The following is a 13,006-nucleotide window of genomic DNA, read 5'->3' as shown; positions in this document are numbered from 1 at the left end:
AGTCTGGGCCTAAAACATCAGTTAGGACTCTTACCTTGGCCTCTGAGTCCAAGTTGGCTGGATCTGCTGGAATGGCAACCTCAACTGTGCGGGTCTCCACGGCAATGACCCCAAGAGGAATCCCACCAAGCCTGTATGACATTCACAGTCTCGCTCAGCTCAGAATATTCAGTTACATCAAATGTTTGTTTGTTTGTTTGACATTTGACATCTTCGCTTGATGTTCTGGTTCTTACCTGGCTCGGCCTACCACCACTGTCTGTGCCCAGGTAGCCATCACCTCCATAAACGTACCATGGTCGAAAAATCCACTCTGCCATGCTCCTTTCACAGCTATCAACACAAATTCCAAAGAAAGAAAGGCTGAGTTTGAAGTATCAACCCGAGCTCCCATGCAGACAGGTCCAGAGTATGTGTTGAAATGTATGTAACCGTTTGTGTGGATAACTTGATTCTTACTGGGATGGGGTCGTCCACAAAGCAGCCAACGAGGGTCATAGGGAGCTTTTGTGGGAACAAAATCGATCTCTCTCTCCACTGGATCAGTAGGAGGCATGATAGGGACCGGACTTCGATTGCTCTAAATTATAACAGCAAACACCAGTAGAGCTTGAGGTTAATAAATCTAACAAAAAACATGCTATGACAGTCAATACAAAATATATTCTCTGCCCTTTTGTCTTTTGGACTAATCAAACCTAAACTACTTATAGCTGTCAAGATCATAACTGGGTCATTTTTCACTTTAAATTCTAAACATATATATTATATAGATTTATTTATTGGCATAAAAAGTCACAAAAAGCCATTTTTGTGACACTGTAACATTTCTACCATTAAAATTAAATAGATTTGATCAAAAATACAGTAAAACATTAATATTGTGAAATATTTTTACAATTAAAAAAACGTTTTCTATTTTAATATATTTTAAAATGCAATTTATTCCTGTGATGGCAAAATAAATCTTTGCCATCCTTGCTAAATATTTGACTTTTGAATGGCAGTGTATATTATGGTAGATTTTGTGCCCATTTATGCTGATTTAATTTGAAAAAAAAAAAAAAAAAAAAAAACTGGCACAATGACATTCAATACTTTATGAATATAAAAATCATCATTTTGAATAATGATAATCACAAACTAACAAACTTAAATTCGAATTTCAGTTACAATTACAAATTACAGTAACGAGAACTTGGGGGATAAATGCCTGAATGTTATTAAAAAAATGTCAAATAAGCTTCATTTGCTTATTATTGTGAATTATAATCTTTTTCTTTTTTATTTTGGGAATAAATATGACCTGGACATGTTTAAGAACAGTCTACCTTTGGCATGTATGATAGCCACTGTAGTATAGTGAGCACCCCTTCAAAGTCATCTGGCACAATTGTGTGCGTCACTCCATTGTTGTGCATGATCTGAACCCCTCCCAGCTGGTTATTGGAGGTGTAGACTTCACGACCCAGCACCTACAGAAAAATGCATTCAGAATTAAAGAATTTAAGACTTAAATCACTGAAGTGGCTTCATCAATCCTTAAGAATAAAGGAAACATAGCCCACATAAATATGACACTGTAGAGTGTGAGGTGTGACTGCAGATGTGAAATTCCACACCTTGTTTAGTGCCCCAGCCCCAGTCAGGATGATATGGGAGTTTTCCACTTGAATTACTCTTTGTCCTAGACGTACCAGATATGCACCAATTCCTATGGCACGACATGTGACCTATAGGAAAAATTAACACTTAAATGGTTACTAGATGTCCAAACCATAGATCCAAAATGATATATTGCACCAACAACAATAAACATTGGTGTTTCATTCCTGGCATACTGTAAAATGTCTTATGATAATTATGAGTAGATGTTAAGTCTCACCATGCTGATGGTGATGACTTCCTTATAAGCCTGAGAAGTTTCCCCAGCTATGGTGCCTGAACCCCTCAGATTCTCCACTCCAAGACCCTCTTCCTTCCCTATGATGTCTGTGATGATGTACCTGAGACATTATTTGAACACATAAGAGCCGAAGAGAGAGTTTTTTTTGGTATAGGTCTTTCTGTGCATAAACCAGTAGGCTTACCTGGACTCGCCTCCCTCCTCTACATGGTGACAGTGGACAGAATTAGAGGCACTGATGCGAGTGTAGTCCTGAGGAGTCAGATACAGATACTTAAAACCCTGCAGGGGCAAAACAGAGGAATTGTCTTTAAACAAAAGCTGGAAAAACAAAGCACAAATGCATAAAACAAGATTTGTAAAATGAAAACCAGTGGTTTGATTTTACACCGTAACCCTTTAGATGCATTCAGTCACCTTATAAGGGTCATCAGGGTCGATCCAAGCCACCTGAAACATGTGGCGGATCTCCTCTGCCAGGCCAATACGAGCTCCACTATTGGCAGAGATGTAGATGCGTGGAATCCCCTCTGCTCTGGCTAACTCAGATGCCCGTAAAAAGAGCTGATCCTCTTGGGGCCCAAAAGAGCCAATCATATAGGTAATATCATTACAGATCACAATGATATCTCGGCCCTCTGGGTATTCTGGAGTCTTCATCTTCATCCGGAAAGCCACCATGCCAACCTAGAAAGGGAGGACAAACAAATGCTTTTACTTTGATGTTGATTTAAATTAATAAATGAATTTCCATTTACATTTTTTTTTTTTTTTTTTTTTTACAAGCCAAATTATGGAAACGTAAGCATGTTCCCTAGGTCTAATTGATGAATAGTGTTCCTAAATGGTCCATAGAGAATTATTACTGTATAAGTCAAGTCAAATTTATTTATATAGTGCTTTATTCAATACAGATTAGATTGCTTCTAAGCAGCTTCACGGTAATAAACAAGACAATAACAGAATTAATGTTGTATTCAGCTTAATTTAGTTCAATATTAATTCAATTTAGTTCAATAACAATATGAATGTTGCAAAGTTCATTAGTTATGAAGTAAAATCAATTTGACTATAAAGCAGCTCTACAGAACAATATAGTGTTATTATTCAGCTCAAGTCAGTTCAGTGCTGATTCAGTTTAGTTTAATAAATGTATAATATTGCTGAATAGTCTATTGAGCAGTCTTTTAAACCTCAACTAAGCAAGCCAAAGGCAATACTGGAAATGAACCAAAATTCCATCAGGTGACAGAAACAAGGCCAGTTCTCCTCTGGCTAAATCAACAAACATGGTGTGATTTATGATTCCAGGCTAAATCACAGGTCACCCTCACCTTCTGCTTGAGGATTGCAGTAACAGTGTACATAATGCCTTGGCTTAGAGAAAATTTCTTAAGGAAAATGGTAAGAATTCTTTGATGCACCTCATTGTCTCCTGGTAGTCTGTTCATCTGCACAAGTCTCCCCTGAGAATCCACGACCAGTTCATTACACATCAACACGTCTTTAGGGTAGCTGTCTCCTGGTCCCCAAAGCTTAAACAAAGCCTGACAAGAGAAAAAAGAATAATGGGGTAATGTCATGCCAACAACATGTCCCATAAAAAAAATCACAGTGAGAACTGGTTTAATCTTAACTGAATCAGCGCACCTGTCTGAACATCTCAGGGAAGTCATAGACGTACGTGGTGCCAAGGCTTTGAGCTTGGAAGCGTTTAGCCTGCAGCAAATCTTTTGTGACATATGGTACGTTGATTAGCATGCCGTGCAGTGGACCTTGTTTGTCTCCGTATGACTGGAACATTATCTGGAGAACATGAATACATGCAAACACTGTGACACAATAAAACAGAGAATTTTTTTTAATTTTGTCATGTGAAATAACAGTAAACTGTAATAAAAAGACAGCTCAGGCATCTTGGATGACATTAACCTCAAAACCCTCTTTTCTAGCTGTGACAACTAGGTACCCAGACCCTTCTGTCATTGTGCAGTGGTTTTTAACCAAGGGGCCTCAAGATGACTTAAAATGAATCAAACAAGCATTAAAATAAGCCAAAACAATTAAAAATGATTTTATGTATTAAGATTAATTCATTTTATTTTAATCCCCTGAAAAAGACCTGAAAAATGTATTAAATCCTATAACTCCATGGATATTTTTATACATTTTATGAATATTCATTTTTATAGTTATGCCAAGCTGTAAAATACTTAATCAGGTAGAAATCATGAGAACAAAATATTTTTAAAATCCTTATCCTGAATCCTTATTCAATAAATCACGTCAACTGGAAAAGTCATATCATTCAGATTGTTGTGGACAATGGGACCACTGTTGTACTGTTACAAAGCAAATACTAACAAAGAAATCTACTATAATGAAAAAGAAAAGTCTGTAGTAATGTGTTCTAATCTTCTAGAATTGTTTAACCTCAAAGTTTAGTTCAGAGGACAGAGAAACAGTTTTTGTAATTTCTTAATTTACAGTCATGCAAGTACAGCTTCTATCTACTTTTTGCAGATATTACACAAAATAAACAATTTTTTAGGATGGTCTAGCTAATGTGGCAGTCAGTAGTGAATCAGTTTCAGTTGACAAGAGAAAATGTGATGTATTTTAGAACACAGACATATAGAGATCAAAGCATATGCATGGCTTTGAATTTGCCATTGTTTCTGTAAGCTGCCTTATACCTAGACCTAATGACCCTGTGTTGTGGTTTATTAGTCTTGCACTCTCAAAAGAAAATGATGTTGACGAGAAGAAAATGGGCAGCTGAGAAAACAATACAGAGTACAAAGCATATTGATAAACAGATCTATTAAGCAGCTGCTGTTGTGTCTGAGCTGATTTTCCTCTAAACTCTGGACATTGTGCTGTGGAACATTTTGTACTTATGTACTTATGAGACTTCAAAAATATGCTTATTTCCTTCTCCTTCATATCGTTATTATGTTGAAATATACAGTATACAGTTGTTTTGCTTAATATTTATGTGGAAACTGTGATACATTTATCTTTTCAAGATTTTTTGACAAATAGAAACTTCATCAAAACCATTTATTTTGAAGTCGAAATCTTTTGTAACATTATACATTAATTATACTGTCAATTTTGATCCATTTAATCCTTGATGAATAAAACGTTTAATTTCTTAAAGGGTTAGTTCACCCAAAAATGAAAATTCTGTCATTTATTACTCACCCTCATGCCGTTCCACACCCGTAAGACCTTCGTTAATCTTCAGAACACAAATTAAGATATTTTAGTTGAAATCCGATGGCTCATTGAGGCCTGCATAGCCAGCAATGACATTTCCTCTCTCAAGATCCATTAATGTATTAAAAACATATTTAAAATCAGTTCATGTGAGTACAGTGGTTCAATATTAATAATATAAAGTGACGAGAATATTTTTGTTGCGTCAAAAAAACTAAATAACGACTTGTTTAGTGATGGCCGATTTCAAAACAATGCTTCAGGAAGGTTCGGAGTGTCATGAATCTTTTGTATCGAATCATGATTCGGATTGCATGCCAAACCGCTAAACTGCTGAAATCACGCGACTTTGGCGCTCCGAACCACTGATTTGATATGTTGATTCATAACGCTCCAAAGCTTCCTGAAGCAGTGTTTTGAAATCGGCCAGTACTATACAAGTCATTATTTTGTTTATTTGGCGCACCAAAAATATTCTTGTCACTTTATAATATTAATATTGAACCACTGTACTCACATGAACGGTTTTAAATATGTTTTTAGTACATTAATGGATCTTGAGAGAAGAAATGTCAGTGCTGGCTATGCAGGCCTCAATGAGCCATCGGATTTCAACAAAAATATCTTAATTTATGTTCCGAAGATTAACGAAGGCCTTACAGGTGTGAAACGGCATGAGGGTGAGTAATAAATGACATTATTTTCATTTTTGGGTGAACTAACCCTTTAAAAAAAAAAAAAAAAAAAAAAAAAAAAAACACTGAACCCAAACATTTCGATGGTAGTCTAAATCCTTCACATATTCATTCTTCCTTAAACACTTTGTGTTATGCAAATGTGTAATCTGGTATAATCATAATCCTAACAATGGCACTTTAATTAGGAACTACAGTGAATGTAGGTTGTACCTGTCCAGTGGTGAGGTCAGTGACCTCCTTGTATAGGCTGATGTCCAGATAGTAGCCGGACTCATTGGTAAGGAAGAGGCGGATGGGAATGACATCTCCGGTGGTGGTGAGGCGGATGTTGATCTTCAGCTCAGCCTGGAGAACACGCAACTTCCACAAACGACTACCGTACCGCATAACCATGGAACGGACAGACTCCTCTATCTGTAGGAAAAGAAGACAACTCAGCAACTCAGCTCAGGAGCAATTGTAGTGGTTATGTTTTTGAATCTAACCTTTGAAGGGTCCATAATAACAGTGGGTACAAAATTGAGGAAGATGTGATTGCAGTCAGTACGGGTGGGTGTGTTACTGAAGGCCACCTCCAGCTCATCCATCGCCTCCAGCAACAGCCTCTCTCCCTCATTCTGCAGGTACTCAAATGAGGCCTCCTGCAGAAAGAGTGAAAAAAAAAACTGTTTATGTAGTCCATAGGGGTGTAACAATATATCATGTCACAATATATCACAATACAAAAATGCAACAATATGTATCGTGGATAGTGACAATATGTATTGTGTATAGTTCACCCAAAATGAAAATTACTGAGTGAGGAAAAAATTCAAGTTTATAGAGTTTTAATGTCAGTTCTACATTGAACTACTATATAGAATGATGAAGATAATGCCAAATGTCTTATATAACCAGTAAAAAGTGGCCTAGATTATTTTAAATATTTTTAGTCAATGAGAGAGTGCAAGCATATTTGTATTTTCTGTATTTTCAGCTTCAGAATCATGAATATTTGTATTCTTGTGTCACCATTGTCCTGTGCATTGGGTTACCAGCACCAAGTCACAGCCTATTCATTTCCACCCCAAATGTAAAACCAAATTTTTGTTAACCTTTTACCATATGTCTTAAGATATCGCAATAATATCATATCAGGAGTTCAATATCGCAATATGTATCAAATCATGACATAAGGCTATCGTTACATCCCTAGTAGGCCATACATAAAAATACCCTAAAAATACCGATCAACAACCTACACTTGGCATGTCATATTTCATATTTTGTTATTATATGAAATAAGAACTTTGGATTTCAAGTTTTACATTTAAGATCTATGCATTAGTATTATCACGGTCTATTGCCAGTTTGGAAGCAATTTTAGACAACGTACATCAATATATACACTACTGTTAAAAAGGTTTGGGGACAGTATGATTTTCATAAAAGTTTTTTATAATACTTTTACGCATTAAATTGATCAAAAGTGACAATACAGACATTTACATTGTAAATGTCTTTTGAACTTTCTATTCATAAAAGAATCCTGAAAAATAAAATGCATTACATTTTCCCCAAAAAAGATAACAAGAAATGTCTGTTAAGCAACAAAATGAGCATTTTAGAATGTTTTCTGAAGGATCATGTGACACTGAAGACTGGAGTAACAGCTGCTGAAAATTCAGTTTTGCATCACAGGAATAAATTACATTGTAAATTATATTCAAACAGAAAACCATTATTTTAAATTGTAATAATATTTCCCAATATTATTGTTTTTGCTGTATTTTTGATCAAATAAAAGCAGCCTTAGTGAGCATTAGAGAATTCTGTCAAAATCTTTTTTTAAATCTTAAAACTTTTGAACAGTAAAATGTACTCTTGAACAGTAGTGTATTTTTGCACTAGTATGTGTAATATGGTTCTGTTCAGACATTATTTTATGATTCACACCAAAGGTTAATCAAGCATGCATTTATGGTCGAGTTATGCTAATGTAATCACATACTAACTAAAAAACAGATAAGCTACCCATCCAATTTATTTCCCCGACTGGAAAATTGTCTCTGCAGCTTGCCGTGTAACTGTAAAACGTGCTAGCAATTTCAAGATTGTAGGTTTGATACTCAGGGAACAGAGTGATAAACATACTGATAACATGTACAAATTGAATGCACTGTAAACTGCTTTGGATAAAAATGTTTGGCAAATAAACAAATCTAAATATTTAGACCACATTCACATTCTGTGGTTTAAACACAGTTATAAAAAGTAAGTGCAATGAGACCTTGCCTTTCTCTAATCTACTAAATGTCTGTGAAGTTCCTCAAAGGTTTTACATATATCTTAACTTCTATTAAAGTAGGACATAAGATTCAATACTGTCTATTGGGAATATTGGTTACCTTTGTGATGAGGTCAGAATGGCGAATGATGGCTCTGATAAAGAAGCGATAATCTGTGACTTCTGCCCCCTCTTCCACGCGAGCTGCACCCAAGTACAGTTGCATCCTGTGATGGGCACAGGGAACGGCTGTAAGATCAAAGTTTCGCATACGATTCAGCTCAAGCTGGAAGGCCAGAGCAGGCTCCAGGTTACGGTAGATTCTGTCTTCATGGAACTAGAGAGAAAGAGGAAAATGTTCAGCTGTTAATCTATAATGTACATTTTTAAATGTTCAAATCAACAGATGAATCACTTACTTCATCTCTGGCCCTAAACGTGAAGTACTTTGGGAACTCCCGCTGAGGGGGAAGAAAGGCATTTACAATTTCAATCGCTTTCAATCCCAATTGACTATATATTTAGGCAATTGCAATTGTATATGAGCATTTACCTTTTGTGCAACTAAAAATGTCACTCTTCTGATTCCATATTCATAGAGCAGAGCTTTCTGAAATAAACACAAAGAGACAAGTCAATGACCAGCTCACACAGCTAAAATCTCAACGATCTTTAAAATACTTACTTTAGAATGAGCAAAGGCAGTGAAAGCTGATACTAAAGCATCATCCTCTTCAGTGTCTGCTTGTTTGATAGACACATTTATGATGTGTATGGGGTTTTCCTTCATGTTCTGAAAGAGATATATATATATATACACACACACATATATACACAAATAAATAGTTCACCAAAAATTGTTTCACAAAAGAACGCAACTCGTACAGGTGGGTAAGTAAATGATGACAATTTTTATTTTTTAGGTGAATTTTTCTTGTCTGTTTCTCCTAACCTTGCAGCTCTCCCCATCACAGAAGGTGGAACAGCCATCAGAGAACAGAGAACTCTCACACAGCGGATCCGCAAAGCGAAAGATCACTTCATCAAAACACCTACAATACAATCAAATCACAGATGAGATTGAATCTCCCGTTTTGTTAATCAAACACTCTATTTATAAGCACCTTTTGAAGTGGTCAAAACTATGGAAGGCGACCATGGCTCCCATCCTCTGACACGGGGGCGACAGCGCCCCCTCCAGGAAGAGCTCACTGCCTTGACGACGCATTGTTTGAAACTCTCCCGAATCATTCACAGGAACAGATAATCTGAGAAGGGGAGAGGATGGAGTGTGTATGTTTTGTGTGTGTGTGTGTGTGTGAGTGAGAGTGCAAACAGGCAAAAAAAGAGAATTAAGGGTGCCAATTATGGACACAAGCATAAACCAATGGCACTGCTTGTGCTGAAGGAAAAAGCAAAATTTTCAATACAAAAAATACTAAGCAATCTTCTATATTCTTAGTCTGATTGAAATCGGATTATGTGGCTCATCTAAATTAAACCAGCAAAGTGTCAGGAATGAATTGGTAAACACAGTCCACATTTTTAGACTGTGTTGATTGGAATCACATTTAGGCCAATTTAGGCTTGTCGAATTACCCAACAAATTGACAAATTATGTGAACCATTAAATCCAGATAACACAATTAAAAAGACTGTCCCTTTGAGGCCAAATTTCTTCAAGTCATTAAATATTGTAAATGTATCTAGCATGCATTGCTGCAGACATACTATGTGGTAATGCACACACAAGGCTGACTGGTTGCAGGCAGGAGCTGTACTCTACCTGTTCAAAGTAGGACTGCTCCCTCTGAAATGAGAGCAGGTGAGTGTTAGCATGGGATCGCCACCCTTTAACTTTGGATGTCTTTCTATCGTGATTTTGTTAAAAACACATTCTTAGTAGAAATATTTTTCCATTAGAGTGGAAAAAAACTCTATGAAAACAGATTAGCCACCAAAGTAACAGTAAGGAAATCACTTTTCATTCAATGACAAAACACTTAAAGCTACAATCCTTAAGGATTAGTTCACTTTAATGAAAATTTACCCTAAACTTTACTCACCCTAAACCCTTTTTCCGTAAGTTTTATAGGGAAGGTGTAGGATGTAGCGTAAACTGTTTGAACTGCAAGAGTTCTACACTTTCTTCGTACATTGAATACAGAAGGCAGTGTGGCAGAAGCTAGATATTTTACTTTATAACTTGTTAAATAATTTCTGTGTGGAGTACATGTTTATGATGGATGAATGTGGATAGAAGCACTTTCAGAAGCTCATACACATGGGTCCCGTTCACTGCTATTATAAAGCTCAAATGCGTCAGGATATTTATAAAAATATCTCAGAGAGTGTTTATCAGAAAGAAAAATTTCATATAACACCTAGGATGGCTTGAGGGTGAGTAAAGCTTGGGCTAATTTTCATTTGAAAGTGAACTAATCCTTTAATATACTATTCGTATACAGAAAACCCAGTTAATTTGATTCAGTGTGATTGACCAATCTGCTTTGACTTACATACAACTGTAAATATTTTTAAAAATATTTTGTGAATATTTTATATTTGAAGCTTTACTATTAAAATAAAAAGTAAAAATTACTCATTTAACTTCCATTGTGATATTTATTATTATTATATTTTGATTAATATACATTACTTTAGTCTTTTGATCAGTCATTGACAATGAGACCATGAATGTGTAGTAAGAAAGTATCAATTTTGACTTTTTGTCGACATATTTCAAAGATGTTAAATAATTCAGTAGCTACTTTAAATAAAGCCTTCAATAATGTGTAAAAAATAATTGCAATCTAATCACTTGTACATTTTTCTTTCAAAGCAAGTTGATCAATCTAAAACCACCCCAGTGTAAAAAATGGTGTGAAACCTGATTGCCCCAGTGCTGTGTTCAATATTATCTCCCAATATAGCTTAGTAAAAAGAACCCAAACCAGGCTTTAGCCCAAAGGGGGGAAGTTAGGTGTGTACGACTGGATCTGTTACATATTACTTCATTAGGGAGATGCTAATAAATATAGAGCATATTACGTGGGCTTGGGCATGGACTGGCTCGCTGAGGCGTTAGGATCTCTTTCAGAAGAAAGAAAACAATGTCAAAATAAAAAATTATCTTATAGAAATATCCAGTCTAGGAAATATAGGTGGATTGTATATACAGGTTAAAATTTCTTGTTATCTATTACACAAACAGTGTTGTCTGTTAAGCACCACAGCAATGAACTACCATTCATGAAGGTCATACCAAAACTTCAATATTTGAAAAAAGTTGGCCACAAGACTCCCATTGACTCTGAATTCATGGGGAAAATATTGGATATTTCAGCATTTGGAACATAATTATAAACCCCATTCAGGATATGAAGATCTGCTGCTATACCTGTTTGGGTGGGATGATGGTAACATGAACTGGAAGTCTACTGCACATGTTCCATCCTGCAGTTGATGATGCTGAAGGCTGTTTAGCTCATAAGCAATATATCCCCTCCGTACGTATACCTGAGAAATTCCAGAGAAAGTTCATGGAAAAGTCCTGACCACATATCACTAAACAATTTGGGGAGAACAAGACAAGCTTTACTGACCTCTAAGGCAGCCATGCAAACCACACGGTTGTTGTGGTAGAAGAAACTGGGCAAGACGTCAAAGATGGAGGTCTCAGAAAGGATGAGTTTCTGCAGGTGCAGAATTTTTGACTTGTTATGCCTTTGTTAGAACATCAAAAAGATGAAAGTGTTAAAATGGTTAGGATAACAGAATCACTGCTGCTTTACCTTGAGGTTCTCGGGACAGAACTGATGCCCATACATATCAATAGCTGACAAAAAGATGGATTCCACCTGGTTATGTCTGAGTTCATATGAGGGCAAATGAGAGGCAATCAACACCTGAAGAGAGATGTAGAGTTGTTATGGTTAGTGTACTGTGCCATATTATATATATATATATATATATATATATATATATATATATATATATATATATATATAAGGGATTTTTACTGTCACTTTTGATCAATCAAATGCATTCTTGATGAATAAAACTATTAATTTCCTTTAAAATAATTATACTGACCCCAAACCTTTGAACTTGCTGTATAAAACTATTAATTTCCTTGAGAAAAATGTATTGAATGTATTAAACAGTAGTGTACATACTGCTTAAATAGTATTATTAGTATGGTAATATGCCATTTTGAACAGAACCAGCATTAACACATATGTGCAGGAGTTCAACAGAGGTCAAAGATCACAGCCACTTATGTTCAGTGCATACCTGTCTGGCCCGAAGTGCCACTTTAGAGTTTTCCGTTTTACTGAGTTGTGTAAGCTCATTAAGAATGACCATGAGCTCATCAGCCAGCATGGGGTCGCGTCCACACAGCTGGTCCTGAAAAAAGGTGTTGCTTTTTAAATTACTGTAAATGAGAACACAATGTGTCCATTAAACCTAACTACGGAATTGAGTCATGTTACTCCTTAGATGACACACTTATACTTCCTGTTCCTATTTTCATAACAACTGAAGGGAATCAACTGGCAATGCCACATCTTAATGAAATAAATAAGCACTGTTAAGTAGTTCATAAAGGATCTTACTATGAGCATGGTGACTAGGATGTTCTTCTGGGAGACCTGAGCGTGGGAGAAGATGGACTCCAGTACTGGAGTCATGTCAGGCTTATACTGCTCTCTGAGATTGATGACACATTTGTCATAGTGAGCTGTCAGGGAGGGTGAGAGAATTATGTCTTATTAAAATGTACCATATTGTTTCTGCACTCTATCTACCTTTTGTCATTATTTTTCCAGATAGAGTCTCAAGAAAAAAAAAAAGAAAAAGAAAAAGAAAAAAAAGTAAATCTTGTGAAATCAATTTCTGTTAGCTCTGCTG

General features: G+C 36.0%; 1 protein-coding gene across 9 annotated transcripts in view; it reads right to left on the bottom strand.

Annotated features, from left to right (window-relative positions):
• Window positions 1-13,006, bottom strand: part of acacb (acetyl-CoA carboxylase beta) — a 31,425-nt gene that overhangs the window by 5,649 nt on the left and 12,770 nt on the right. For 5 of the 9 annotated variants that reach the window (XM_067406800.1, XM_067406807.1, XM_067406805.1 and 2 more), the window contains 25 exons: window positions 12,712-12,836; window positions 12,389-12,502; window positions 11,887-12,000; window positions 11,698-11,787; window positions 11,493-11,611; window positions 11,144-11,185; window positions 9,879-9,902; window positions 9,217-9,360; window positions 9,045-9,144; window positions 8,778-8,885; window positions 8,646-8,702; window positions 8,512-8,553; window positions 8,214-8,429; window positions 6,312-6,467; window positions 6,037-6,240; window positions 3,557-3,712; window positions 3,331-3,453; window positions 2,324-2,593; window positions 2,091-2,188; window positions 1,886-2,006; window positions 1,623-1,733; window positions 1,332-1,475; window positions 460-580; window positions 237-333; window positions 35-131 (listed from right to left, as the gene is read on the bottom strand). In XM_067406800.1, the coding sequence (XP_067262901.1) occupies window positions 35-131; window positions 237-333; window positions 460-580; window positions 1,332-1,475; window positions 1,623-1,733; window positions 1,886-2,006; window positions 2,091-2,188; window positions 2,324-2,593; window positions 3,331-3,453; window positions 3,557-3,712; window positions 6,037-6,240; window positions 6,312-6,467; window positions 8,214-8,429; window positions 8,512-8,553; window positions 8,646-8,702; window positions 8,778-8,885; window positions 9,045-9,144; window positions 9,217-9,360; window positions 9,879-9,902; window positions 11,144-11,185; window positions 11,493-11,611; window positions 11,698-11,787; window positions 11,887-12,000; window positions 12,389-12,502; window positions 12,712-12,836 (2,993 nt within the window). The other 4 variants (XM_067406801.1, XM_067406802.1, XM_067406809.1 and 1 more) reach the window with 4 other exon arrangements.

This window comes from Chanodichthys erythropterus, chromosome 13, assembly GCF_024489055.1.
Source record: "Chanodichthys erythropterus isolate Z2021 chromosome 13, ASM2448905v1, whole genome shotgun sequence".
In the NCBI taxonomy this organism is placed as follows: Eukaryota; Metazoa; Chordata; class Actinopteri; order Cypriniformes; family Xenocyprididae; genus Chanodichthys; species Chanodichthys erythropterus.
This window is presented reverse-complemented; position numbering and strand designations above follow the sequence as displayed.